The sequence below is a fragment of the Archocentrus centrarchus genome, chromosome 21, assembly GCF_007364275.1.
Source record: "Archocentrus centrarchus isolate MPI-CPG fArcCen1 chromosome 21, fArcCen1, whole genome shotgun sequence".
NCBI classification, from domain to species: domain Eukaryota; kingdom Metazoa; phylum Chordata; class Actinopteri; order Cichliformes; family Cichlidae; genus Archocentrus; species Archocentrus centrarchus.
Window position 1 is genome coordinate 32,834,585 of NC_044366.1, and position 27,309 is coordinate 32,861,893.

Sequence of the window (27,309 nt, forward strand, 5' to 3'; positions counted from 1 at the left end):
AATTAAGCTGTTGCCATTCACATGCTAGATTGTGTTGCATGGTGGATCAAAATGGTGGATCTGAATCTGATGATACTTTTTTGTGCTCATGATTCCATCAATTATGAAAAGATCCCAAACACCGCTGGCTGAGAGGCAGCTCCAAACCATGACAGAGCCTCCACCGTTTTTTACAGATGTTTGCAGACACTCACGGTCTCCTGACCTCTTCCATACACACGGTCGACAAGTTGAACCAAAAATTCCAAAGTTGGGTTCATCACTCCCTCAGACCTGTTGCCACTGATTTTCAGTCCAGTTCTTGTGTAATGAGGCATACCTCAGCCTTCTCCCTGTTTCCCTTCCTTAAGAATGGCTTCTTGACAGCCGCCCTTCCACAAAAACCATTTCTGATGAGGCTTCAGTGAACAGCCGATGGATCGACTGAAGGGCCAGCTGCATCTCTCAGATCCTAAGTTGCTGACTTGGCTGTTATGTGTAGACCCAACACTGCTTCATCCCTGAGTTAGGTGCCTTATGTATTTATGCTTGAATGATCCATAGGTCAGTGTTGAGTGGCTTAACAAAAATAAAATCTTCTGGAAACGGTACAAAGATTTTTCCCCATTTGTTAAGAGCATCACTTTCAGATACTGCCCATCTGCTGTGGGTGGTTTTTGACAGTTAGCCCCGTGCAGATTTTAGAAAAGTAATTTTGATAAAACGTTTCAAGACTTTTCTACTGCAAAAGACAGAGTTTAGTATTCTCACACTTTGTTTCCCTTCTCCTGAAGTTAACTGTATGAGGTCTAGGCACTGATTTCATAATGACACACATCTACGAGCTTTCAGGGGCTTTACTTGTGTTGACTTTTCATCTAAAAGGAATCTGACTTTTAGTATGGAGGATAAGCGGGGGAAAGAAGAGGAGGAGAGGTGAGACAAGTACAGGAGGGGAGCTGGGGAGAAGGAGGGCTAGAGGAAGAGGAGGAGGTTGGAGTCTGCATAAGAAAGCAGCTCCTCCCTCCCGCTGCCTGCGGACCGGACGGCAGCAGCAGAAAAGCACCAATCAGCAGGAAAATCGCGTCCTAATTTGGGATTTAACTCGAAGTGAATGAGCGAGTCTTCGCTGGAGCACCGAGCTGCGCTGCCGCGACTTCACTGTGTCCCCCACCCTCTCTGAAAACACCGACATGCTCTCCCTGGGACTCGCCGTGTCTCTGGTGACCGTGTCCTGCGCGCTGTGGCCGGCTGCGGTCCGGGCGGCGTCCTGCGAGACGGTGCGGATCCCGCTGTGCCGGTCTATGCCCTGGAACATGACCAAGATGCCGAACCATCTCCACCACAGCACGCAGGACAACGCGGTGCTGGCCATCGAGCAGTTTGAGGGGCTCCTGGGTGAGTTTCTGCCCCTCAGTGCTCCGATCAAATTTTTAATTAATTTATCAATTAATTAATTAAAGAATTTGGTGTCTAATTAGCTGAGAAGCTTACACGCTGACCATAGAACCAATATCAAAGTTATTCTTACACTTAATCAAACGTTTAGTCCATTTTTTTTCTTGTGATTTTTTTAATAACCATTTCCCCGCATTTTAGTTTTATAACTTTCTAGTAAACGATGCTCATTCTTTTTCATGGATCAATGAACACGCAAACAAATATGATCTGCACGCTATTCAGTAATCATCTAAGTAAGTAACCTCAACAGTTGTTCAATCATAACCATCACTGTAATATTATTAATAAGTTAATTCAGATATGATCAAAGTAAAGTAAGGAGAACTTTAATATACCTATCAAAAAAAAAAAAGCCTAATGAAATGGCTTTAACTGACTGAAGCGTCTCCACCATCTGTAAGCTGAACACAGAGGTCAAAGTTTTAGTCCACAGACAGAAAATCAATTGGCAAACTTTTTCTCTAGTCCTGCAGTTTTCCACCTCAAGCTTTAGAATACTCAAATGGACATTTCTCGTTATTTTCTGTGTAAAAGAAGAAACTAATCATTAGTTTCAGCCTTGATTAAACGGAAAGAAAATAAGGAGGAAGCAAAATGGTAATGAATGTGGAAGCAAGTGAGAAAAGTCAGAACAGCCACCTCAAATGGTTCAGTTTACCAGGGCCGTAATCATCATATACATGTGAGGGGACACGTGCCCCCTAATATTCGAGTATGTTCAAATTCCCAACCTTCCAATATATTTATTTAAAAAAATGTAAATTACAAAAATATATGTTTTGTTTTCTTCTGTGCTGTGACACATAATCACAACCTAATATAATGATTAGCATAAAGTAATAACAACTAACCAGACATCTTTATTATAGCTGCTGGTTATGTGCAGTGAGTATAATCACCGTCAAACACTTTACTGCTCTATATTTAATTTTTTCCAAATGGAAAATGAGAATAGGATATTCCACTTGCTAGCTCTGCATGTAATTGGGACCCAACAATATTTCCATCAGCTGTTGACATCCTGACAGCCAGACTTAGATCTGTTTCCCCAAAATGTTGACTCCACAGCCAAAGCCTTGAATTCTTTTTTTTTGTTGTTGTTGTTGCCACTGTAGAATGAAGATAAATTGAATTTAGTTTGTGGGACTAAATATTTATCAGTAAAGTTTCCATTTGGGGTTCTGGGGGGGGGGGGGGGGGGTTCCAAGGAAATCGTTCCCATGTAAAACAGTTAACAGCGATCCCTGCAAAATTATGGAAATATTACTACTGAGTATTTTCAAAGAGTAAATCCACATTAATGAATGGCAGCACCAACCTCTGTGTTCCATCTGTCACATATTTGCCCAATCATTCACTCTTTGTTTTTTTGGGGGTTAGTTTATTATTTTGTAATAAACTATTAACTACTGCCAATGATTTCAGCATTTGTAGATGGACTGGTTATTATGTAGCACTTGTCTACTCCATGAGCACTCATAGCACTTTATACAGCGTGTCTCAGTCACCCATTCATACAAGCACTTTCTGCATCTAAGTGCCATCTATCCACTCACCCGGTCACACTCTGATCGGAAGCAACTCAGGATTCAGTATCTTACCCAAGGATACTTTGGTATGCAGACTGGAGCAGCCAAGGAATTGAACCACCAACCTTCCAATTAGTAGATGACCTGCTCCACCTCCCAAGCCACAGCCACCTCCTATTGCTGCTTCTTTTTCTGTTTAATATCTGCAGGAGAAATTCAATGATCTGGGCTGGATCTGGTAAAACACTGAAACCATCACTTCACTTCGAGATTATGGAAACATTTTTGTGGAGACCATCATTCTGTCTGTGATGGAGCAGCCATATTTTGAAGAGTTGGTCAATTAAAGCCCACTTTCTGGTTTGACCTCAGCACTAGCCAACACAGTCACAGCATACGTTACAGTTGCTGTATAGCTGGCTAGAGGAGGAACCTGAATATTTCACCCTCTCGGGTTCTCATAAAATCGCTTACAGGAGCGTTTAAGATTCTGAAATGATCTTTGAGTTGTGGATGTAGTCCAGGAAAAACAAGAAATTCAGTTGTTTCACCGCAAGGGATGACATTCCATTTTTCTAATTAACCAGCCAGTTGACCGTGAAGAATCATAGCATGAGTTGGTTTGAATACTGGAAATTGCGTTCCTGGTATTTCCTAAAAATTCTTGGCAAAAATCTGTTTCCATTTTCTGGGGAAAATACCTGTGGTATCAGGGTTTTTTTTGTTGTTTTTTTTAAAAGCCTGTGCGTGCAAGTATTATGCACTGTGCATAATAAAGTTTATTGGGTTGAGATTGAGCCAGTTTAACATCATTTTAACTGGTCAAGATGCCTTTAGTGCAATCGGGCTGATTTTTAAAGCAGTGTGTTGTGTTCACTGATTTTCACATTCAAAGTTGGAACTGCCATGTATACATAAATCTGGCATTTCTGCTTGAAAAATCATTGCAACTACGTATCATCTGCAGTTTCAAATAGCGTGGTACTCTAAATATTTTTCTTCAACCAACAATCATCTGTGGCTGAATTTATTTTTCGAGCAAAAATGTCAAACACTCACGGTTTTAATTAATCGGTCAGCTGAACTAATCGTTTTCCCGTACACGCGGTATATCACTGAACAAGCTATCATTCTGTATGGGACCAAGGTGCATAAACAAACACACAACCGCACACATTCAACAATAAATAATGCAAGAACCACTCAGGAGACATCGTTTGTTGTTTTCTAAAATGGAGAGCAAAATGTTCCATTTGCTTTGTAGAAAGAACCAAGACTTTTGAACATGTCACCTTTTGATAGTCATTTTAGTTGTCTGGTAGTAAAGTGTAGACAAAAATATAAATCGATCTAGATTTGCTGACAGTGAGCTCCAACCCTGCTTAGCAGATTTCCACCTGGAGGCTTTTACTTTTAGCTTGGAGTCGGTGCACCTTCAGTCCTGGCAGATAAGCTGATCTTAACGCAAGCACGCATCAGCTGATAGGACACCTGATTCTCTTAAATGTGTCCTATTGGCAAATTGCAGTCTTCAACCCTCTGACCTTATGTTCTTAAATGTTAGAAGTGTGGCTGTCTGTGCTCTGGAAATGGAAGGAGTGTGTGTGTGTGTGTGTGTAACCGTGATTTTCAGTGCTCCCTTTGGACCTGAAACAGCTGATGTTTTAAGAGCAGGAAAATGTTTTAAGAACTGACAGAAATCATGAAAAATAACACAGAGGTTGTAATTTTTTTTTGGAACAACCTTCAGCTTTTTTCCTCAGTTTGCTTTGTTTAGCTATAAATCCTGAGCAGAACTTTTAGCTGGAGTCCTGCTGAAGGATTATGGGAGTCTAAAAAAATGACTGCAGTGAAGTGCGAGGTGCTCTCTGAGGCTTTGTAACACAGTGACAATTGTGATCATTTTAGGATGCAAATATTTGCTTAATAGCACTTTAAATGTTTTCAGATTGGGTACTTTTGCACTTATTTGGTCGTACAATATTACAATAGTAATCTGCTGGTAAAGGCAAAAAAGGTTTAGCTAGACATATTAGTATATATTTTTCCATGAAGGGGAACCTGGTGTTCTCATTTCCAGCTCTGTATTTCTTATTCCGGGACTCCACGTGAGTAGCTTTATATGGTTCACAATTCAAAGTAATCCTTATTCATTTTGCACCGGGCTTTGGTGCAGCCCTTCATTTAATCTAAAATGAGCTGTTTTAGCTCCTCTCCCTTTAAGGCTGCCCCCTTTTAAAGAAGCTTTCTTCCTATTGGTTGCCTCTCTCAAACAGAAGGTTTAGACAGCAGTTCAATTCAATTCAATTTCAATTTTATTTATATAGCACCAAATCACAACAAACAGTCGCCTCAAGGCGCTTTGTATTGTGGGTAAAGACCCTACAATAATACAGAGAAAACCCAACAGTCAAAACGACCCCTATGAGCAGCACTTGGCGACAGTGGGAAGGAAAAACTCCCTTTAAACAGGAAGAAACCTCCAGCACGACCAGGTTTAGGGAGGGGGGGTCATCTGCTGTGACCGGTTGGGCTGAGGGGAGAGAAAAGACATGCTGTGGAAGAGAGCCAGAGATTAATATCAATTAATGACTAAATGCAGAGTGGAGTATAAACAAAGTAAATAAGGTGAAAGAAAAGAAACACTCAGTGCATTATGTGAACCCCCAGCAGCCTAGGCCTATAGCAGCATAACTAAGGGATGGTTCAGGGTCACCTGATCCAGCCCTAACTATAAGCTTGATCATAAAGGAAAGTTTTAAGCCTAATCTTAAAAATAGAGAGGGTGTCTGTCTCCTGAATCCAAGCTGGAAGCTGGTTCCACAGAAGAGGGGCCTGAAAGCTGAAGGCTCTGCCTCCCATTCTACTCTTAAGTATCCTAGGAACCACAAGTAAGCCAGCAGTCTGAGAGCAAAGTGCTCTATTGGGGTGATATGGGACTATGAGGTCTTTGAGATAAGATGGTGCCTGATTATATAAGACCTTGTAGGCTCAGCAGGCACATGGGGCTCACAATGACCATACACTTTACAGCTTCACCTCTTTCTAGCATGTGCAGATCTGTGACTATACAAAGTACCTGCTGTGCTGCACGCCTCCACCTTTGTACAAACACTGAAACTACTCAAGTAGCAAGTGGCAATATTGGAGTGATTTAGCTTCACATAAACACAAACCAACTGCAAATCTTACAGGCAGCCATCAGGAAAAGGGTTTGTTTGACAAGTTAGCCCCGCAGTGCAAGTAAATGGGATTAGTTCCTTATGCGTGTTATGATTTAAAAGCAAACCCTGATTCTGTGATTCTGAAATTGTCACTCGTACACTGCAGTGCAATCGTTTCACTGCTTATTTCACTCGTATGTCTTCTGTCGAGTTGTACAGACATATTAACCAGTAAACTTGATTTTTATTGGAGGTGGTTTTACATGCATTATGTGATTTAAAAGCGGCTGAACTGTATGAAATCTTATAATTTTTCTATAGCTATTCTGCAAACCAGGGCTAGTTAACTTTTAGAAAGAATAGCTTTACAACTTATCCCAATATGATTTTAATTTTCATTATCATTTGATGTATGTGGTAATCCAGTTCAGATGTTTGACGATACAAAGTTCTGATCCATTAGATAAAAGAAGGCAAATTAGATCATTAGGTTTAACTTCTTCTCTGCTTCCCTTCAAACAGTCAGAAGTCAATGAAAGTCGGAAAGCTCTAGTCAGAATGCATAAACTTTACATTTAATAAGTAAACTGTAACAGGAACTGTGTTTTCTGAGTATATCCGCTGATGGCAAATATTACTATCAGTCTGTATCCTTTGGCAGATAACGCTGTATTTCAGTCCTGCACGTTCTGTACATACGCCGTCACTGCCTGTGAAAAATAAACCACTCTCATAGTCTAATACACTGTTTACAACGTGCACCATCTCTGTTTTCACTTCAGTTATCCGTTCCTTCTAAATGAAGGTAAATATTGCACAGTTCCTTACACACATACAAGTAAGCAGCAGACCAGGAGACATTCAGAATGAGAGAAACACCTTTGATTTCAGATGTAGTTGGAGGACACATTAAACTAACTAGCAGTGTTTACAGAGGTTTTACTGCTGATTAGGTTAGAAATATATGTACAGCTCTTGGATGGCTTATGATTAAATAGAACAATGCTGTCTAGTTCCAATATGTAGCTGAACTTTGTGGTTTTCAGTGAAGCTCGCAGCAACTATTGGATGAATTAAAGTGAAATGAACGTGTACACACTTTGGAAACGCTTTCATCTACAACATTATGGGTACTACTGCAGGTTCAAGAGATGTCAATTACAATAAATACCTTAAAAAGTGTTTTTCAATTTTTGTAAATTAATTTAAACCTGTCAACCATTTAAAACAGAAACATAACTAATTTTTTTTTTGTTCCTGAACTCATCACTGACATTGTTGGACCCTGACGCTGAGCGAACGAATTCTCATATGAGATGAGAATGTAACGTCCATGGTGGGGCAACATGGTGGCTTCCACAGACCGGTGCCCGCTCCTATAAATTTTTAATGGATTAATTCTAAGTTCAAGAGAATGCATCAATTTGTTGCAAGATGTAATTACACACTGATCAGTGTATGTTTATGAATATAACATTCTCTATTTTTCTATTAAATAACCCCCCAAAATTTTAAGGATATGACTTTGAGATACTGTTGATCTGCTGTAAATAGATTACAGACCTGCCACTTTTTCTTCTTCTTCTTTTTCCACTTGTCCAGTTGCCTCAAATTTTTTTAGGCCACACTGCACACCATGCCGAGATTGGCCGAGTTTTCCGCTAACAGCTCTTTGAGAGTCACCTTATAGGTACAAAAATTTTATGTCTGTCAAACTGTGTTATCTTTGGCATTTTTATAGATTCAACTAAAGAATTGGGAACAAATTGCATGTTTTGTGAGAGGCTGCTAGTAACAAAGTGCTTAAAGATAGACAGTTAAATCCATTCTTTGCTAAGTGGTCTGTTATGTGAATATGCAACACTGGTTCATCCCTTGAGTTAGGTGCCTAGTTTTTAGTGCTTGAATGATTCATGGGTCAGTGTTAAGTGGCTTAAGAAACATCAAGAAAAAACATTTCTCTGAAAATGTACAGGCTTAAAAGACCTCCGGGAAGCCTGCAGAACTGTTGCTCAAGACCACTTTAAAAATGTCTGGCAAAATATAAAGAAATATGCTCTGGCTCAAAACCTTTAGTTTTAAGATGAATTATCTGTGTGATTAAAGAAGTTTCCAACTGTACTTTGTAGGCTTTTGTTCCCCTGCTAATTAGCCATTGTTAACATGCTAACTCTCTAACTTGGAATGGTGTGTATGGTGAATAAGACACCTTAAACAGGGCTGTGTAAGAGCCTCCTTTGCTGTAGACATCATTTTATACAGTTTTAGACCTGAATGTTTTTATCCCGTTCTACAATCATATTTTGAACTGTTAATGTGCATTTAAGTTCAATAAGTGCATACATGTTCATGCTGTAATTTCCTTCTAATCAGATTTTTTTCTTAATGCTTTAACTTGTCGTACACGACTGCTTCACATTTCCGTGTGAGATGTGTGTTTAATAACTGCGTATGTGGTCACATTTGTCTGTAGTCTTGACTGTTTGGGGTTTCTGCAGTCTCATTGACTCTCATATTCGTTCATGATTTATCCACGTCTGTCTTCAATAAATACATTTAGGTGCTGGCTGAACTTTGAGCTTGGCTAAGGTCAGTGGAATGGAGATTAAAAAGTGGTAAAAAGGACTAAGCTTTAACCAGAAAAATGTCCTAATGAAAGAGTTGTGGGCCAGAAACCAGGAAGCAGTTTGAGGTCACAAGTTCAAAATATTTCTGTGACTTCACTGTGAAGCTGCACAGCCAAACCTCAGACCTGCTCAGCAATAAAAACACTGATCCGTCCTCTACCCACTGCTGAACTCTTTCTAGTCTTGTCCTGTGTGAAACATGCAGCAGAATGGCAGATGCTGTAAGTCCAATGTGTGGTCAGCCAGGGGTCCCTGAGAGGAAAAAAGAACAACTGATATGAAAGCTTCTTGGTCGTGGCATGTAACTTAATGCTCAAATACCATTTAAAAGGTAAAGAATTCCCAGTGGGTGAGCGCTTGTTGACAACCAGGAGAAAATGTCCTTTTAACAGGAAGAAACCTCTGGCAGTGCTTGGATTTGGGAGGGAAACCATCTGTCTGGTTTTGGGTGGAAAGAAAAGAGGGAAGAGAGGAGCAGGGAGTGTGGAAGGTCTCCTTATTAAGAGGTCTGGTTGAAATACGCTGGCGAGCTTTGGGACGATCTTGCCTTCACCAGCGCAGGAGTCACAGGAGCTTCCAGTCAGCATCTGCAGGGATTTCTGCTGCTACCAGATGGATGAAAAGGATATGTCCACGATGAACACCATGTGCTGAAAAATGTCTGTTTTAAATGCTTCCAGGTGTTTACAGCATATTTTCCTAAGTGCTCCCATTTGTCCTCATTCTTTTTTTTTACCGTAAGATATTGTGTAACTTTTTTTTTTTTTTTGCATGTTTGCTGTGCTTGACACGCAGACTATTTTCTGTAAATATCGTGACTAAAGCAAAAAGAGGGGTTTCTGCCTCTGGTGAAACATCTGTATTTATAGTTATTTGCACTGATTGCTGAAAGACATCTCTCCACAGATTCTGCTTTCATATACAAACCCCTGAAAAATATCTTAATAGCTTGAGGTTGGATGGTTTGGAATGCAATTTGATGGTTTGGACCTTCGATACTAACACGCAAATGTAGCCAGTGTATAGAGGGAGGGTGTTGGGAGCAAATTGGATCTGGGCCACTGATTGCTACATTATTACATTATTTAAATATGAAATATGAATATTTAAAAATATTTCTTTTTTTCATCAATACAAAACCTACATTATATTATTTATTACTGCAGCAGTTCTTCTTAAAAACCTACATGGACCTCATTTGTGTGTGATGTTTCCTCCAATACACGTGAAATAAGCACAGTGAATCTGAGGGGGATGGATGGATGGATGGATGGATGGATGGATGGATGGATGGATTTCAACTGCTACAGCAAAAGAATTTCCCAAATACAGGATAAGGTTTTTTTCATCATATCACCATTGCGTGCTTGGTTACGCTTGAAAAATTTATACAATAATAAACATACTAGCTGGAACCTGTTTCCATTAATTTCATTTAGTGAAACAGAAATTGGTCGGTGAGCCTGATTTGGTCCCCAGACAGTAAATTTATCAGCGGTCGAGGGGCTGGGTTGAAAATGGGCCCAAATTTTAGTCAACAGTTGCCAGTTGAAGCACCTAACTATTCTCCCCACTTACTTAGAAAACCCTTTTTTTTTTTTTAGCTAAAGCTAATATATGATAATGGTTTATAATCACTAGGAAAATCGCCCCAGTAACTTGCGTTTTCCTTCCTGTTCAGGTACTGGCTGCAGTCCAGATTTGCTCTTTTTCCTGTGTGCCATGTATGCTCCCATCTGCACCATTGACTTCCAGCACGAGCCCATCAAGCCCTGTAAGGCGGTGTGTGAGCGGGCGAAGTCCGGCTGTGAACCCGTGATGAAGCGTTACAACCACAGCTGGCCCGACAACCTGGCCTGCAGTGAGCTGCCGCTGTACGACCGTGGAGTGTGCATCTCACCTGAGGCCATTGTCCAGGCAGAGGGGCCAGGTACCATTATAAGTTTGTGTTATTGCTGTTGTATGTGAGGCTGCCATGTTTGTCTGAAGGCAACCTAAGATTAGAAAGCTTATTGTCAACTTGTCTGCATTTGTTTTTTTTGATCCTCACAAAAAACAGTTAAAAAACACAAAAAAAAGCACATAGCCATAGAGGACCAAACAAATATTAAGACAGTTATGTTCATACCTAGTAAGATTTATATCCAGTGCTGATACTTCAGAGGTGTCCTTTATTTAACAGTGCAGGCAGTGAAAGGATGATTAACATGTAGCATCACTCTCTCAGGCCAGAAGCTGCCACTTCAATTCCCATTGGTTGAGGCTCAAAAACATTAAAGACATCTTTAAAAAACAGCGTTAACCCCAGTAATCCTGTGCATATATGAAAGCGTGATTGAGCATGACTGACTGGCATTGATTTAAAATCAAATCTTAACTTTACTAAGCTTTTTTTTTTTTTTTTTTTACAAACTGGTGTTATATATATTTTTAAGTAGAATGTATCTGAACTAGCCTAAATATTCAACCTTTTAGGTCAGTCCACTCACACTTATGACCTTAACTAAATGGCACAAAAAGGTTATTTGGAGCGCACACTGTTTAATTCACTTATTTGACCACTGGAAGAGCTAAATAAAGTGTATCGGGCTCTGAACTCTTTCAATGCAAAGTTTAGGTCTTATCGATACCCCCAATGTTTGTCAGCATGAACAAAGACAGTATAAAAGATGGACGGCTTTTAAAAAGATTTTAAAGAGAAGGCAGATTTAAGGCGCTTTGCATTGGTTTCACTTTTCAACCTGGAAGCTACGTCCATCTTTTATACTGTCTGGAGTTATGAATGGACCGTCTGCACTGGGAGATGTTTTTACCCATGCAGGTTACTTTAGCGCTTGTCAGCCCACATGTCGTAACTTTCCCCCGCTTACAGTGCTGTCCTGAGCTCCCTTCCCAGACGTCTCAACCCCCATTCACACCTTTGTTCCAGTGACCTCAATAGGCCACAGGAAACAATGGAGCGGAGTCCTAAATTGGTTTCAACTGAAACCACTGATTAAATATGACCCACGCCCCCTTCACACCTGGGCACATGTGTTCACGCACATGATCAATAGAGGGTCATAACCACCTCCAGGGGACTACGCCCACAGGGGTTTAAATACCTGGGTCTCTCCACCATTTGGTTGAGAACTGAAGAAGCCTTTCGGATGAGAGGTGAAACGTCTTCAAGAAACAAAAAGAAGTCCAGTCGCCTTTTTCAAGCTCCAGAGACTACTATGACCTGGATGACTGAGAATCTACACAGACATACGTCGTATGTTCTCCTGTTGGGATTCTTCACCTAGTTTCTGAATCGAAAAGAGGAAATATGCTTTTCCTCTTAAAGACGAAGATGAGGTTCGTTCAAGTTTTCGTCAAGTTGCAGGAATTAATGCAACTTTTTTATTGATTAATTAATAATTATTGTGTAGCAGAATGGATGAGCTTATCGGTCACATTATTGCCATAAATGAGCATTAATTACAGCACAGACTGGTCCACAAAAAAAAGTGACACTAAATATGACACCCTTAATAGAGCGAAATATGAAAACATAAAAACAGCTCATACTCAAGTTCAACTAAAACCAGCAGCTTCTTTGATGGTATGAACTGTGCTGTTGGCTCCTCTGAGAGTCTCAACATGGAGGCTTCCTCCAATGAGGATAGTTCACTGCCTTTACTGAACAACATGGGCAATTTTCAGTACATATCAGTATTTTCTATCATGTTACCACTCTCAGCAGTTTGTTTCTGCTCCCTCTCAGATAGCGTGAGTCATTTCCCTTCCAACTTCACTCCCACAGACTTTCTCAAAGAGCTCCTTGATACAGGAGGCCCACTCATTTTACACTCAATAAAACCCTCACTGTCCTCTGTTTCTTTAAACAGACCCGGGACCAACAAGTCCACAAAAAACCTTCATCTCAATCCCCTCGACCTCCATAACGATACACCCACATATCTCTGACCTGCCCCAGCTTGGCTTGGCTCAGCGGGGCTTTGGGATTTTCCCTTGGTGTGATTTGTTAGTTTGGTGAGGTTCTGTCAGGGTGGATCGTTTGTGTCATTCCAGTTCTGTGGGACTTTGGTCTGCATGTTGCTTTTCAGAAGTATTTCCACTGTTAGAACTATAAAGCAGCTGCAGTTTATCTATTGACATTAACTGCTCACAGCCCCAATTAAGTCATCTTTGCACACCTACGGATACAGGGATACTTGTACCATAAAGCTGATGTCTCTCATAAAGCTATTTCCCATGTAGTTACTAATGTAAAAAGCTCGTCCTCTGTTTGCATGACATCACCACTGCCTCTATGGTCTCTGCTTTTGTGTGCAGAGCTGCACATTATGCAGTCCCACTGTTATGTCTGTGCCACATAATCAGCCACCAGGTTTAGCCATTTTCTGCACACAAACTCTGCACCTACAAAGTTGGTAACTGCAAAACAATTCTGCTTACAAATATCAAGTCGAAATATATACATATAGCTTTATGTCTGTTTTTCCCTCTATTAGGATATTGGAGGAATTATCTCTGTATTTCCATTAATCGCCAGCTGGATTTTGGCAAGTCTTAGGTCTAATCACCTGAAGTTCACCTTTTCCAGAGCAGTTCATCCCCACAGCACAGGTTACTGTGCTAATCTGTCCTAGTTTAAAGTGAGCTAGTTTTGCAATAGCCGTTAAAAAAAGAAGAACACTGAAAGTGTCGGGAAAATTGGAGAGGATATTTTCCACAGTTGCTTTTTCTCACATGTCAGACTGTGGGGATGGATCAATGGGATAGATGAAAATATTCTGTTTGGTTTAGGCAAGACAGCTGCCTATACCACTCAGCAGGCAGCATAAGACAGACATTCGTTTGTTGTGAGTACTCACTGTACCAGGGAGCTGGTTTATTATAAAGACCTTTTAATGTCTTATCTGGCTGCACTAGACATTTGCGTTCTTACTGTAAATGCACCTCAGTTGGGTAATAGCTAGAAAAGTTCAGGGCTGCAGCGCATGAGTGAAAAGGACTTAAGAGTCCATTGCTGCGTTAGCAGTTCTGTGTTGCTGTTTGCAGGCTTTGTGGTGCTTTGAGCCTAAATGTGCATGTTAGCACTCTAGCATATGTAGAGTGACAGTGGTAACATGCTGATTTTCAGCTGGCATGGTGTTTTACGGTTTTACCATTAGCAGCAGGATCAGCTTTAAATAAAGTTTTTGGAAAAGTCCAAATCTGACCTGCTGGTTATTAACAACCAAAACCCTTATGTACAATATGAAGGTTCAATGAATGACATCTGTAAACATTAATTTTGAGGTATCCTCATTTAAATACAGACATTTCATTTAACTAATAGTGGTTAGCATGTGTATGTAAACATGCAACAAGCACTCTGTGGCACTGAGAGACGTGAGAGATGGAAATTCAGGTGAATAGTGAATGACATACCCTGTGATTCTGCAGAAGCAATGTCAATAAACTGATCCCACAGGGAATCAGTGTTTTACGCTTAAAGTTCTGTGATTCCTGCTTTGCAGAAACACTGAATGGAGTGATACAGACTTTTTTCCATAAGGTGTTTTCAAAAATCCAAAGTCCCACCATTCTCCAAAGTCTGGTAAATGGACTCTTTCCTCTCAGGGCCTTCGGGGCAGCCTAACCAACCATTTTGCCACTTTGCCCAGGTCCACACCACCAAGCTTCCATGGCTAAACAAGCTTCTTGTTGAAAATAATTTCCTGGTCAGGTGGAATGTAAATCCCAGTGGATCTTCCACCTGAATATAACTAGAAAACCTCTGCACAGAGAAAGGCAGTTTCACTTTATACATCTAACAAGTGTGACTCAAAGGGTAAGCCCAGCAAATCAATGTGGGGTATTCATTTTAGTCTATTGTATCAACAGTATCTTGGTTAAAAGGGTAAGGTTTGAGGATCTATCCAATAGTGTTGGTGTTCTTCCTATAACATAATAAATGTTGCTCTTGGAAGTTTATTGCAACTGACCAGCCATGTTGTGGTGATGGCATTGCTTTGCAACTAGGCAAAAAAAAAAAAAAAAAGGCCAAAATATACTGCCACAAGGGTTTTAGGAAGTCAGTGAGATCACATAAAGAGTGAGGTGGATGAATGGGTTAGATACAGGATATTCACCCAGGAAGCTGCAGTTTGTGTCATGTGACAGAAAGGGATAATAATGACTTACTAAGTTTAGACATAAGCCAACTTGTTCAAGTCCTTTTTTTTTTTTCATTATTATTTTGAGTTTTTAAGTTTCACTTTGTTTCAGTTTAGGAAAAATATGTTTTGGGAAAAATGGACCTTTTGACAACATTGTCTTTCAAACGGCTTTGAGAAAGCCTTGAAGGCAAACTTGATAAAAGTGCTTGTAAAAACACAAGCACTGTGATTTCAGATCATGCAGGAATGAGACGAAGTGTACGTCAAAGTCACAATGACAGTTCTGTGCATTACTGACGCTGAGCATCAGTCCACCTGTTGGCGTTGCATTCCAACAAGATCCAGATATACTGCAAACCCTCGACGTACATTTCAGATTTTTAGCTCACATATGTTCTTCCCCTTTTTTCCAGTTTAATCAAGAAACGGAGTAAAATTGTTTCCTTTTGTTTATGACTGCCGTCTGTGTCTCTATAGATCCATACTACCAGGACCCATCCAGGTGTAACCCAGGTAATGCTAACCTTTAACCTTTAACATTTTCTGTTTCTTAACGTGGTCTCTGTATTAAAAAAAAAATGCAAATATCTTTCAGGGTTTAAAAAGCTAAGGCTTAAACTTACATAATGGTCAGTAGGGGGCAACATCTATGGTTGCAAAAAGCTTCTAATCCTATAGACATCTATGGAAAACAGCCCTTGACCCTTATATCTGTGAACACTTTTGTGATGGGTTTACTGAATAAAAACTTGTCAATTTTTATAAATTTTTGTCATTCTAAGTGTCACAAGGATTATCCAACCCAGGATTATCCAGGATATGCTCATTAGCTAATGACTGATTGTATCAAAGTCTTCCAAGTTCAAGAATCCAAGAATCTGGAGTTCTGTGTCCCACCCCAACAGCAGTGGTATGAAGTAAATATGAACCTGTTAAACCACTTTACTGAAAAGCGTGTCTTTCCTGGGTTTCCCCTGACAGAATCCAGTCCAGACTTCCCAATGGACTCCAACAACCTCCACTGCAGAGGACCGAATGGAGGTAACGTTTAATGTCTCTATCTTTGGTCTAGTTTAGCTCCTTTTACACCAGTGATATTGATAACACTTATATTTTTCTGCACGGCTGTAGCTTAATAGTTACAGTCAGAGGCCATTTGACTAAGTATAAAAACTGGAAACATGAGGAAACACTAATTGGACACTGTCCACAGACAACAAAACCAGCTAGTTCACTACAGTTCACTCAACGATGTTATTTCTTGTTTAATAAATACAAAGAGGTTGTGGTTTACAATTAGGCTGTTTCACAACTTGCCATATGGTCTGGGTGGCCAAGAAGGCAACCAATTTTGGATCATCTCAGTCAGTCTTTCAAGGTAACCAATTTAATGGACACCCTCACACAAGAAACAATCAAACAGCCATCTTGATTGGACTTAAATTTGTAAGTTGTCAAACTTTCTTGGTTCACTTAAATACAGCATAGCAAGTTCAGTTGGGAAATGTGGACTCTTAATGTGGTGGAACTTGAACAAGTCAGTCTTTATTTGAAAAGTTCTCCTGAAATGGTCACCCACTTTGTGTGTCCATAGATACCTGCAGATGTAAGCCAGTCAGAATGAATATTAAAACCTACATGAAGAACAACTACAACTATGGTGAGTCATCTGGAATTTGTGTTTAAAATATCATTGGGAGGGGGGGGTTAACTCTTAATTAGGAATGTTCCTGGCGACTAATATCTTAGTCGACTAAACACGGAAAAAAATTTAGACTAAGCGACTAGTTTAAAACTAAGAAACACTCAAATATCAAGTTAAATTTTAGGCCTGTTCAATAGACAATGTCAAAAACTTGTTTCAAATGCCTTTTTGAAACCATTACCCGCATTCTTCAATAATGAATCGCAGTTTAAATGCTGCTTATGTTATGAGTGTGTGCCATGTTATGAACACTGCATGTTGTACTTCATACAGACAACGAAGATAAAAAATTAAATTGATGTTAAATATAACATAAAAATAATAAAATAATAATAAAAATGCATTACTGCAAACGATGTTTACACATCATTAAAATATTAAAATATGAGAAAATAACATCCGAAAAATAAATAAATTGTCACTTAAAAGTGTGATGCATTGTGCCGCGCATTATGAATGATACTCGTTCTACAATTCATGACACGCATTTCAATAAAGGTTAAAATCTAAAATGGTAATAAAACAATACAATACAAACATCCATCCATCCATTTTCTTCTGCTTATCACGGGGTCGCAGCCTGAGCAGTGAAGCCCAGCCCTCCTTCTCCCCCAGCCTCCTCCTCCAGCTTACCCCTGATTCAGACTTCAGCACTGGGCCTATGTAGACCTACGATGTAACCTACATATGTGGCTGATGTTGTTGCCGGCACTTATACTTGTTCAGGTGCGTTGCGTTTGTTAATTACCGTGTAGTCGTGTCCCGGTGTTCTACATGTGGTGCCGGCTGACAGAAACATAAAATGCTGGGACTTTTTTCCCTCCTGGGTCCTACTCCTTGCTGTGGTCAGTTTTTTTTTTTAATGTGCAAACATATTTGTCCATCTAGTTTTTTCACTTCTTTGTACAACTGAGGGAAGTAGCCGGAAATGAAGGAAACGACAGTGTTTCGCATTCAGGTTACATTGTAAAACTTAAAAAATAACTAACAATATTAGACCTAATAAAAAAATATCAGACCTTAACAGAGTTAAGGCATTTTTCAATAACGATGTCGGGGCTGCAGCTCCATCTGGTGACAAATGGCTGCGTAACATTTAGGACAACCATTTATAGCACTGGGCATCAATTAAAATCTTAACAATTAGGCTAACCGACTAGTACGTCTGGTACCACCTAGTGACAATAACGGTGATTAGTCGTCTAGCCGACAAGTCTTGCGCATCCCTAGTCTTAATTGAACTACATAGCTTGTTTTGTGGGATAATATTTCTGATTTAAACATCAAATGTGTGGTTTTACTAAGATGCAAGTCAGTCTGAAGCTCTGAGGTGATTTTGGGATTATTTAGGTTGTTTTTTTCTGTGTATGTATTAATTATTGGTAACTAGAAAAGTCCACATAGTGTAAAAGAGACTGTGAAAAGAAAGGACACGTTTGTTGTTCAGCTTTCATCAGTTGGGTAATCTTGTAGTCGATGCTCGGGTGCTATTGGAGATGCTAATAATGACCCAAAGTAAGAGAAGGAGGATCCCATCGTTTCTTCTCACAAGTCTGCATACTCAGTACTTGACTTTCTTTTAAGCTCAATTAGGTTGTTATAAATCTTTTTAGTACTAAACTTTTACACAGATTCTTTGTCTTAGGCACATTTTCCCTTTTAATATAAAAGGAAGAAAATGCAGAGGCCGTTACCCTACCTAGATTAAATTAGAGATAGAAAAGCTTGAGGCCAGAAAGGCTTTTCCTCATGAATACAGCACGCAGGCTTGATTTGGCACATCCAGCAGAGATTTCCATGTGGTCCTCACTAATGCTTTTGGCCACAAAATCCATTTGGGAGAGCATTTATATAGATTTTTTTTTTCTTTTTCCAAGCCATCATTAAACAAGAGCCTACTTTCAAAATATTCTGATATAATTGTGAAAGAGAGCAGTTTAGTAAACCTGGTAATGTGTCAGATTGCACAAGGTGGTCTTTATAAATCTTATTGCTGGCATTATCGCTTTACTAATTAACACTGATTCTGATATTACACTGGAATCCAACCTGTGTTTACTTCTCATCCATCTCTACAGCTTTCATTTCCTTTGTTTCGTTAGTGCCATATTTTATTCATTTTTTTCTAGCAGTAATGTCTGTTTTTCTGCGTTTGTTACATTTTTTGCTATGTTACCCCTGAGACTTCGGCATGGATTACTTTCTGTTATGATAACAGTTCAGCTGATTTTGTGCTCTGTGTCGGTGCTGCTGGACTGTTAATGCATTTTTGGTTCTTTGAATCAAGGCAGTATATCTGTTTCCAGTTTCAATGAGGACACTGTAAGAGGATTGTTTCTAAAAAAGTGACAGGTTTGTAATCAGGAGGTCCAGTATGCAAGTTTTAATTGTGAAAAATAGGCCACCGGGCTTTTTGGAAGTTCAGTTTGTTGGCTCTCTCTTTATTGGCCTCATGTGTCGGCGCTTGTGGTTTTCTAATGTGACCGTGGTAATGTTTGAAAGAAGATTAACACAAAATACACACCAGAAATGTGTGCTGACAATTCAAGAACACACAACCACCGCAGAAGTTGCATACCACATGCTAGTTAGATGGTGGTAAGACATAAACTGCATGTTACCCCCTGCTCTTTTTTTTTCCGTCTCAATTGTGACATTTTGAAAAAGGCAGAACAGTTCATTAAAGAGTCCAATCATGCAGTCTGCATTGACTTGGACATCTTTTATAGGAGCTCTGCTTAACTTCTAGATAATCATTAATGATGCAGAAGCTTAGCCATTAAATGAATTGTGGTTTGCATTCTGTTGCTTGTATCTACAGACAGAACATCTTACATGAGCTATATAATATTTCTGCTCAACTGTTACACTATTGAATGTATGTCATGCAAGGGCGTAGGAATGACTATTGGAAACTTGACAGATCCGTAAATACTCTGAGGTGGGACAAATGCGCCTGTGTCCAATATTGGGGCACGTCCCCCCCGGTTTCTACGCCTATGCATGCAGGTCAAATTTCTGTTCAGCTAGACAGGCTTCACTAGGAAAAACTGGCTTACTTAAGGCTAACATTAGCCAGTGTTTGAGTTTCTTGCTCATTAACTTACAACGTACAAATTCCTTAATAGCGTTAGCTCCCTTACCTAACCTGTGCGTTCCACTAACATTGTCACTAGTAAAATGTTACATATATCTGTTCAATAAGATCTGGAGCCAGGCCAAGAAACATTTAATAATGCTTTGCACTTAAACCAAGAATTTAAAAAGTATGTCTTATAGGAAGTGTGCAAAGGTAGGAGGAATTTCAGAAAATATTAAATTCACTGTTTCCATGTATGCGGGTGACTTTGTTGTTCAGTGATCAAGGCAAGGGTCAAGGAGGTGAGGAATCGTGGCCTGGAGCCGACCGCTGTGGTGGACGTAAAGGAGGTGATCAAGTCTTCTCTGGTCAACATTCCCAAGATGACGCTGACACTCTACTACTCATCCTCCTGTCTGTGTCCTAAGCTGACTCCTGGAAAGGATTACATCATTATGGGCTACGAAAATGAGGAGACCTCCAAGTATGGGCAGTGGGAGATTTAACTGAAAATCTAGTTATTTACATCAAGAAGCTGATTAGATAGTCCAGAACTTGTTTAGACTGGACTCATGCTTTATCCAGAAGTCTCTCGCTCTCAGATTATCAACCAGATTGTCAGACTTGTGAGACGGCTGGGCATTTTCAACCCCTGACTATCCCTTTGGTCTTTGCAGGTTGCTCCTGACTGAGAATTCCTTTGCTCAGAAATGGAAGGATAAAATCTGCAGGAGGGTCAAGGTGCGTATCTACCAATACCTGGTGTTAGTTCAACCAAAAACCTCTGGTGCTGACTGGTTTCAGGCCTTTGCTCTCCTTTGAACTTCTTTTGCTAACTTCTGCCAACTATGAGCAAATGACAAGTTGGGCAAAACAGAGTCAGCAATATCAAATAAGTCATCTGTTTTCATTGGAAAAGACTTGTCCTCACACTCGGTAGACTTGGCATGGTGACTGTTGGGAAACATACGCTCACCACTGTCGTGGCACATAGCAGCATGCACCAAATCTGCACAGTGTAGTGTTGTTTCTGTTTGTCGTGCACCAGAGCAGGAGCATCGGGATTCCCCAGAGACGTGGAGGGAGATTAGCTCCGCTGAAACTTTTAAAGACAAAACCTCAGACTTTGCTTTTTCTGTTTCAACTGCTTCTCATGATAGCCCAGCAGTTCAGCTATTTGTTTTCTTAGCACATACACCTATCATTTAGGGGAAGATTGCAGCAAATCAAGCTCCTTAATAGTTACGGTGCTGTGTTGATGTCACACTTTGCGAGCAGTTACTAATGCATTGACCATAACCGCCTCGCCACCAAAGTGTAAGAGATAGTGATCAATCCAGTGACGGGCTGCTTGCGCCCCATCGAGTTCACTTTTCTCTCTCTCCTTTTGTCCAGAAATGGGAGCAGACGCTGCAGAATCAACGGAGTCGCCACTGAGACCTTTTGACTGTGTGCGTGTGTGATCGTGTGTATGCGTGTGTAGATATTGCACTATTACAAGCTGTTGTAGCTGAATGTAGTTCATCTCTTCATCTGTCACTGTTTGGAGTCAGTTTTGCCATTTATTTTCTTTGCACAAACATCAATTAGTATGTGTCTTGTGCGTGTCTTGTGCGTGTATGTGCGAGTGTGTGTGTGCGTGTATGTGTGTGTGTGTGTGTGTGTGTGTGTGTGTGCATGTGTGTATACACCTAAAGCACTCAGTTAAGATGCCAGAGGGAGGAGCTTTAAAGATGAAGTACTAAACCTGCGTGCAGCCATGTATTATGTACGTGACACTTTTTTGGAACACTTTTTTTTTCGTTTTTTTGTTTTCCTGTGGCTATGTTGGCTACACAGCTCCTCTGCGTGGTTACAATTTTCATTAACCCTAGATGTCGGCCATGTTACCATGGTGATGGGATGCGATGGGATGGAAGACATTTAAATGATACGAAAGCCGTTTGGACTTGGACACTTTGAATTCATCTGTAATCATGACCTGACCTCTGCTGAGCTCTTAAGAAAATGAAACATGGATATTCAGGCTGTGTTCAGACAACAGTGAGAGTAACGACAGCAAAAGCAGCAGCAGAAAGTTGTGTTACTCAGTATTATTACATCCATCTATGGATGGATTACTGAATAGGCCTCATAAGTAAGTAAGTAAGTAAAACTTTATTTATATAGCACCTTTTATAGATAAAATCACAAAGTGCTTTACAATATGCAAGTAAAATAAATAACAATAGCTGAAATATATTACTAGACAAATTACAAGAGTATGAGAGAGAGGAGACAGAGTAGAGGTCAAGCCGCACACAGGCGCCATCTTGCTGTTTTTTATAACCACCTGGGTCACAGCCTCCTATTTTGGTGATCTCCAACAAATAACTGCAAAGAGGTGCAAAACCATTACAAAGACGCACAGAGATGGCAAACAATTGGGAGACCAACAACAATATAGAGACACAACTGATCACAAAGAGATAAAAATTTACTAAAAGTTTAAGTGGCTTCAAAGAGATACAAAGTGAATGCAAAGAGACGCAAGGTGACCACAGATTGGGTCCATTTGTAATTAGTGACTACACAGAGACACAGTGACACACCATCTTTGTGCTAGTTTTTTGTCTCTTTGTAATAAATTTGTGGTTTTCAGTCTAGCAGTGGGAGAGAGTTTAAACTCGTCTGTGCCCAGCAAGCTGTTGTTATATTGTGCGTTCAAGGATCAAGCGCTTCACATAATCATTTGTCAGAGCACAAAGTGATGCAGAAGTAAGGACTGTGAGCAGACTGTGACCTGAATTTGCTGTGCAAGTTTCACTTCATCTAAATTCTGTGTGGCACCGTCTTTAAATCTGAGTGAAATTGCATATTTAAAATTCACATTATGTAAATTTGTTATGAACAACAAATTAAAAAAAAAAATTTTGTAACATTTAACAGCACATAAAGAATAAAAGCAACCAAAAGTTTACTGCTTAGTTTCTCCACTAACTCTTAACTGAAGTATACGAGTTTGTCATCGGCTGAAGTCACGAGACTGTTTTAAATCTTGAGTGACACATAACGTTTGTTTTTGTGTTTGTGACAGATGTCGAATTACAGTTTCACTGCACTTCTGTTTTACAGATATTTATTCTCTTCCATCAGATCTGGCCAACAAACAAATTTCAGCATGTTTCCTGCATTGTTCACTGTTAATATTTGTACAACCCGCACCATAACCAATATGAAATTGATTTCTGAGTAAAATGTTAAATGGAAGAGGAAAGTGGCCGTGCCTTAAAGGGATAGTTCACCCCAAAATCAAATGTAATCAACCACAGCGTGCGTAAGGATCCACACATCCACTCATGCCAGGGTGAGAACACCAACAGCTTCAGCTGAACTGAAGTATTGGCTTGATAATTCTATAGCTGATGCCTCCAAAGTGGACATTTTGCACCAAAAATCTAGATGCATAAATGGACAGAGCAGAGGAAAAATATGAACAATGTATTTGGTGGTGATCTATCCTTTTCCTCACTATGAAATATCTGTTTTTGTACGTTTCAGTAAATGTGAAGAGCAACTGGAAGCAAGCAAACTCCAGGTCATTTTTTTTTCATTGTTTATGACTAAAAAAAATATATCTGTATGTGATAAAGTCCTAAAATTGTGGTCAATAGTGCAGTGTTCACCAAATTATACGTGCCTTTTTAATACCATGTGGGATGCAGTTCATAAATTATTCAAAGAATGACTGAAAACACATGAAGACAGACAAAAAGTCCTTAAATGTGTGAACTGTCACATTTCTTGTAAATTCTAGTAATATTAATCAGTATTACATGGATCCTGTATTGGTACGTCGCTCTTGTTGATCACAGAAGCCCCACCCACCTGTTTATGAGGGACAGCCAATCAGAAGAAAGTGGTCTTTAATGGCTCAGGACAGAGGGTGAACTGAGGCCTACTATAAGATAAATAAGGATTACCTTGAGCTGTGAATCGTGCAAAACTAATCGAGTAGAATCCAAGAAAAAAAATGGCGGTGGAAAAGAGCATAATATTGTCTCATGTGTCATGGAACCAAATTAGCGTCATTAAAAATTGAAAAAAAAAAAAAAAAATACAAAACATTTTTAAAAGCCTTTTTAACACATTATTTTTGATGGGACTTAAAAAGGCTTTTCAAGAGCTGTGGGTACTGTTTATGGAGTATAGTATTACAGCGATTTTTGGTCGCAGCCAGTAACTTTGTGCAATGATGATGCTGCTGACACAAGTACTACATACTGATGGCACACATGAAATGCATTATATTGTACAGAATGTGTTGTTAGGTTATCTGGGGAGTGGATGTATTGATGATGAAGCATATGAACATGTGGCTTTTGGGCGGACTGACAGTAAAAATGATCGCTAGTGTTGGTGGCATGACGGAGGCACGTTGGCCTCATTAGCTTTAAGCATTCCCTTTTATTTCATTGGATGCGAGTCACTTGCATCTCAAAACTGTTTGGCCATCTCATTCTGCCCCACTTTTTCAAAATTTTACCACTTCCAGCTGTGTTTTCCCTACTGTGACATGTCAAATGTGACCAAAGTCAGTCTTTTTCATTTCACCGCGATGTGCTGCTGCTGTCTGAACACAGCCTCAGATGAACGGTATTCTAATTGTTGCACATTTACTCTGTTCATGTAAACAGACTAACACTCAGTACCACTCTGCTCTGTACTAACACCCTGATATGTTGGACTCTGGACTTCTTGGTGCAGTTTGAACCATTAAACGTGAATTTAGACAACACGGTCAAAGCTGAAGTGTGTCTGTGTTTGTTTCTGAACGCTGATTCTTACTATAAAGGCCCGAACAGGGCTTCACCACCTCAGACTATCAACAGCATGCACTTTCTTCTGTGTGTGCGTGTGTGTGTGTGAGAAAGAGAGAGAGGGAAATGATGCTAGGTCTGTACGTATTACAGCTGTCTTGGCTTTAGCAGACAGCAGGTAGTAAAGCCTCAATAAAAGGCTGAAATGGACCAACGCAGAATTGAACCCTCAGAACTTCAGTGTTTCTCACTGATGGGAGTAAAGTTTAACAAAGCAGACCAGTAGCAGCATGAACCAGCCTTTGTGTGTGTGTGTGTGTGTGTGTGTGTTTGTACTGCTTCCAGTAGTTCCTGCGTACTAATTTCCAGCAGTGTTTTCTCAGCTGCAGTTTCCATGAGAGGGAAGAGAAAATGTTTTCATGGATTTACTGCCATCACACCTCCTTATCCTCCTCCGCTCTAGTCCTCCACGCTCTTCTCCTCTCTGGCCTCTGCTCCATGTTGACTTCAGCTGACTGCCTGACTGAAAACACACCTGGCGTTTGGGATAAGGTGTAGTCTGTTTCTGGAGGCTGAGTGGTTCTATTCATGTCCCCGAGTGCTGACACAGCAAAGAGCCTGACACTGGCTGACCTCGCTGAGAGCGGTTAAAGCTGCTTCAAGTCATTTTTCAACATCTATTCATCAAGTTCTTAAACAGCCATTAAAATAAAACTAAAAGGCACAACTGGCAATTTTTCTTTGAATCTGATGCAGTCAAATATTTGTTTGTATTTTAGCCCTTTTTTTGGACTGATGGCTTCCAATATTTTAGCACTAGCTTGGTCTATATCCTCATTAATGTTTTAACCCTTTTTCATCAGTTTTTCTGTGTTTGGAATCTGGTGTGGTCCCATATATACAGTATATAGTATGTTAGTGCTTTTTCATGTTAGCTATCATGTGTATCCAGTGTTTGGTTACGCTTGAAGCTATTTAGAGTTTGTTTGTTTTTTTTCATACCCCCTTATGTCCGGGTTGTTTATATTTTACTTTTATATTCACAGTTTTTGGGGTCATTTAATATTCTGTTGTGTTGTAGCCTCGGCTTGGTTCAGTCAGGATTTAGGCCTGCTTTTCAGTAGCTTTGTCACTTCTACTTCAGGGCCAGTATTCTCTTTCTGCTGTAGCAATGATTTGATCCAGTATCCACTGGTGCTTTATTCCCTTACCTTACCGTTTTGATCCAGCTTATAATTAGGGCTGGATCAGGTGACCCTGAACTATCCCTTAGTTATTATGTTATAGGCCTAGGAGGCTGGGAGGTTCCCATGATGCACTGAGTGTTTCTTTTAACTGCTTATACCCACTCTGCATTTAATCATTAGTTATTATTAATCTCTGGCTCTCTTGCACAGTGTGTGTTTTGCCCCGTCTCTCTCCCCTCAGCCCCAAGAAGAGTGGACCACAACTCCTCCACAGCAATGTGAGACACTGATAAAATCGCATTTGCCTGCAAACTGACATTTTGAAGCTTCGGGTTTGGTATTTTTTTGCCACCACCAAGTTGTTTTCTGGAGTCTAAAGTGGCCAAATTTGAATGGAGTTAAAATGCTAACTAGCTGTGTTAGCAAGCTCCATTAATTGGCTGTCAGTGTGTAACGCACACACACAGATACATGCTAATGAATGATCAGGATAAAAATGGTAGAATTTCAATAACCAAAACAGGTTGACTCTTACTAGTACCACTAACCACTGAGCAAGGCATATTATTTGATCAGTAATTCTATTGAAATACTCCAAAAGGCATCAATAAAACAAATGCAGTGAAAACTGTCCACAGGGCAAAAAACATTTTTAACCAGATTGTAAACATAATTATTTCTGCTAAGCTTCTGTAATTTGACATTTGAAATGCTTTAAAAACAATAACTACGCAGCCAGCTTCACTTCTTCTTTTTCTTTTTGGGTATTTCCTCTGGACCATCAATGTTGGCCTCTTTCTCTTGTTGGGTATCCAGAGTCTCCTGCAGTGTCTCACTTTGGGCCTTAGGATCATTCATGTTCTCCTGTTTTTGCTTCTCTATGGTTTCTATGTAGAAAGCTTTGGTGGTTTCTAGATCTTGCTTGAAGTTCTGTACCTTCAAATCATTTTGTTCTCGGAGGGCCTCGCTGGTGCAGAGCTTAGCTTTGAGCTCTGCAATCTCACAGCGGGCTCTCTCTTCTTCCTCTTTGCATTTTGCAGCCTCCTCTTCAAGCTGTTTTTGAGCTTTGAGGAGCTGCTCCTGGAGCTGGTCGATCTGCTCCTGCTGCTTCTTGCACTGGATCTCTAAGTCAGCCTCTCTGGTTGCTTTGTCTGTGTGTGGAGCCTCCATGGTTTGTGTTGAAGCCTCCATGCACAGCTCTGCAGTATGGTGGCTGCTCAGTTCCTCCAGTGCATCAAAGGTCTCATCTGGTTGGGCAGCTATGGGATTCTTACCTGCAACATCTGCTGTGTTAGCCGAGCCTTCGGTAGGAGCGTCACTCAGCTGAGGTTTGAAGTTCTCCTCTGTGTAAGACTCGGGTCTGTTCCTGCGAGCCCCTTCCAGCTGTGCTTGGAGAACTTGTATTGTGTTCTCTGCATTTTGCCTGCAGCAGTTCATCTGCAGCTGAACCCAATACAGCTGGACTTTGTACTTGGCAGCTTTGTGGTTTGCAGCTACCATTTTGTGGTGACTGGTTTGCTGCCTGTGCAGAGACTGCTGCAGTTGGGATCTCAGGATAGCGATCTCCTCTTTCTCATTGCAGGGAGGTATGCCATCATTGGATCTGAAGTTGGGATTGGCCTGATGA

The 27,309-nt window shown here is 40.2% G+C and overlaps 1 protein-coding gene across 1 annotated transcript; it reads left to right on the top strand.

The window, feature by feature from the left end:
* Positions 1 to 988: 988 nt before the first annotated feature.
* frzb (frizzled related protein) lies at positions 989 to 24,481 on the top strand. Its single transcript, XM_030758274.1, has 8 exons — positions 989 to 1,377; positions 10,442 to 10,690; positions 15,390 to 15,425; positions 15,894 to 15,953; positions 16,507 to 16,572; positions 19,976 to 20,180; positions 20,374 to 20,437; positions 21,092 to 24,481. The coding sequence occupies exons 1-8, from the start codon at positions 1,173 to 1,175 to the stop codon at positions 21,131 to 21,133; spliced, it is 927 nt and encodes a 308-aa protein (XP_030614134.1). The 5' UTR covers positions 989 to 1,172; the 3' UTR covers positions 21,134 to 24,481.
* The last annotated feature ends 2,828 nt before the right edge of the window (positions 24,482 to 27,309 follow it).

Coding starts and splice junctions, on each gene's coding strand:
- frzb (XM_030758274.1), top strand. CDS start 1,173: ATGCTCTCCCTGGGACTCGCCGTGTCTCTGGTGACCGTGTCCTGCGCG. Junction 1,378..10,441: donor GCAGTTTGAGGGGCTCCTGG/GTGAGTTTCTGC, acceptor CTTCCTGTTCAG/GTACTGGCTGCAGTCCAGAT. Junction 20,438..21,091: donor AAATCTGCAGGAGGGTCAAG/GTGCGTATCTAC, acceptor CCTTTTGTCCAG/AAATGGGAGCAGACGCTGCA.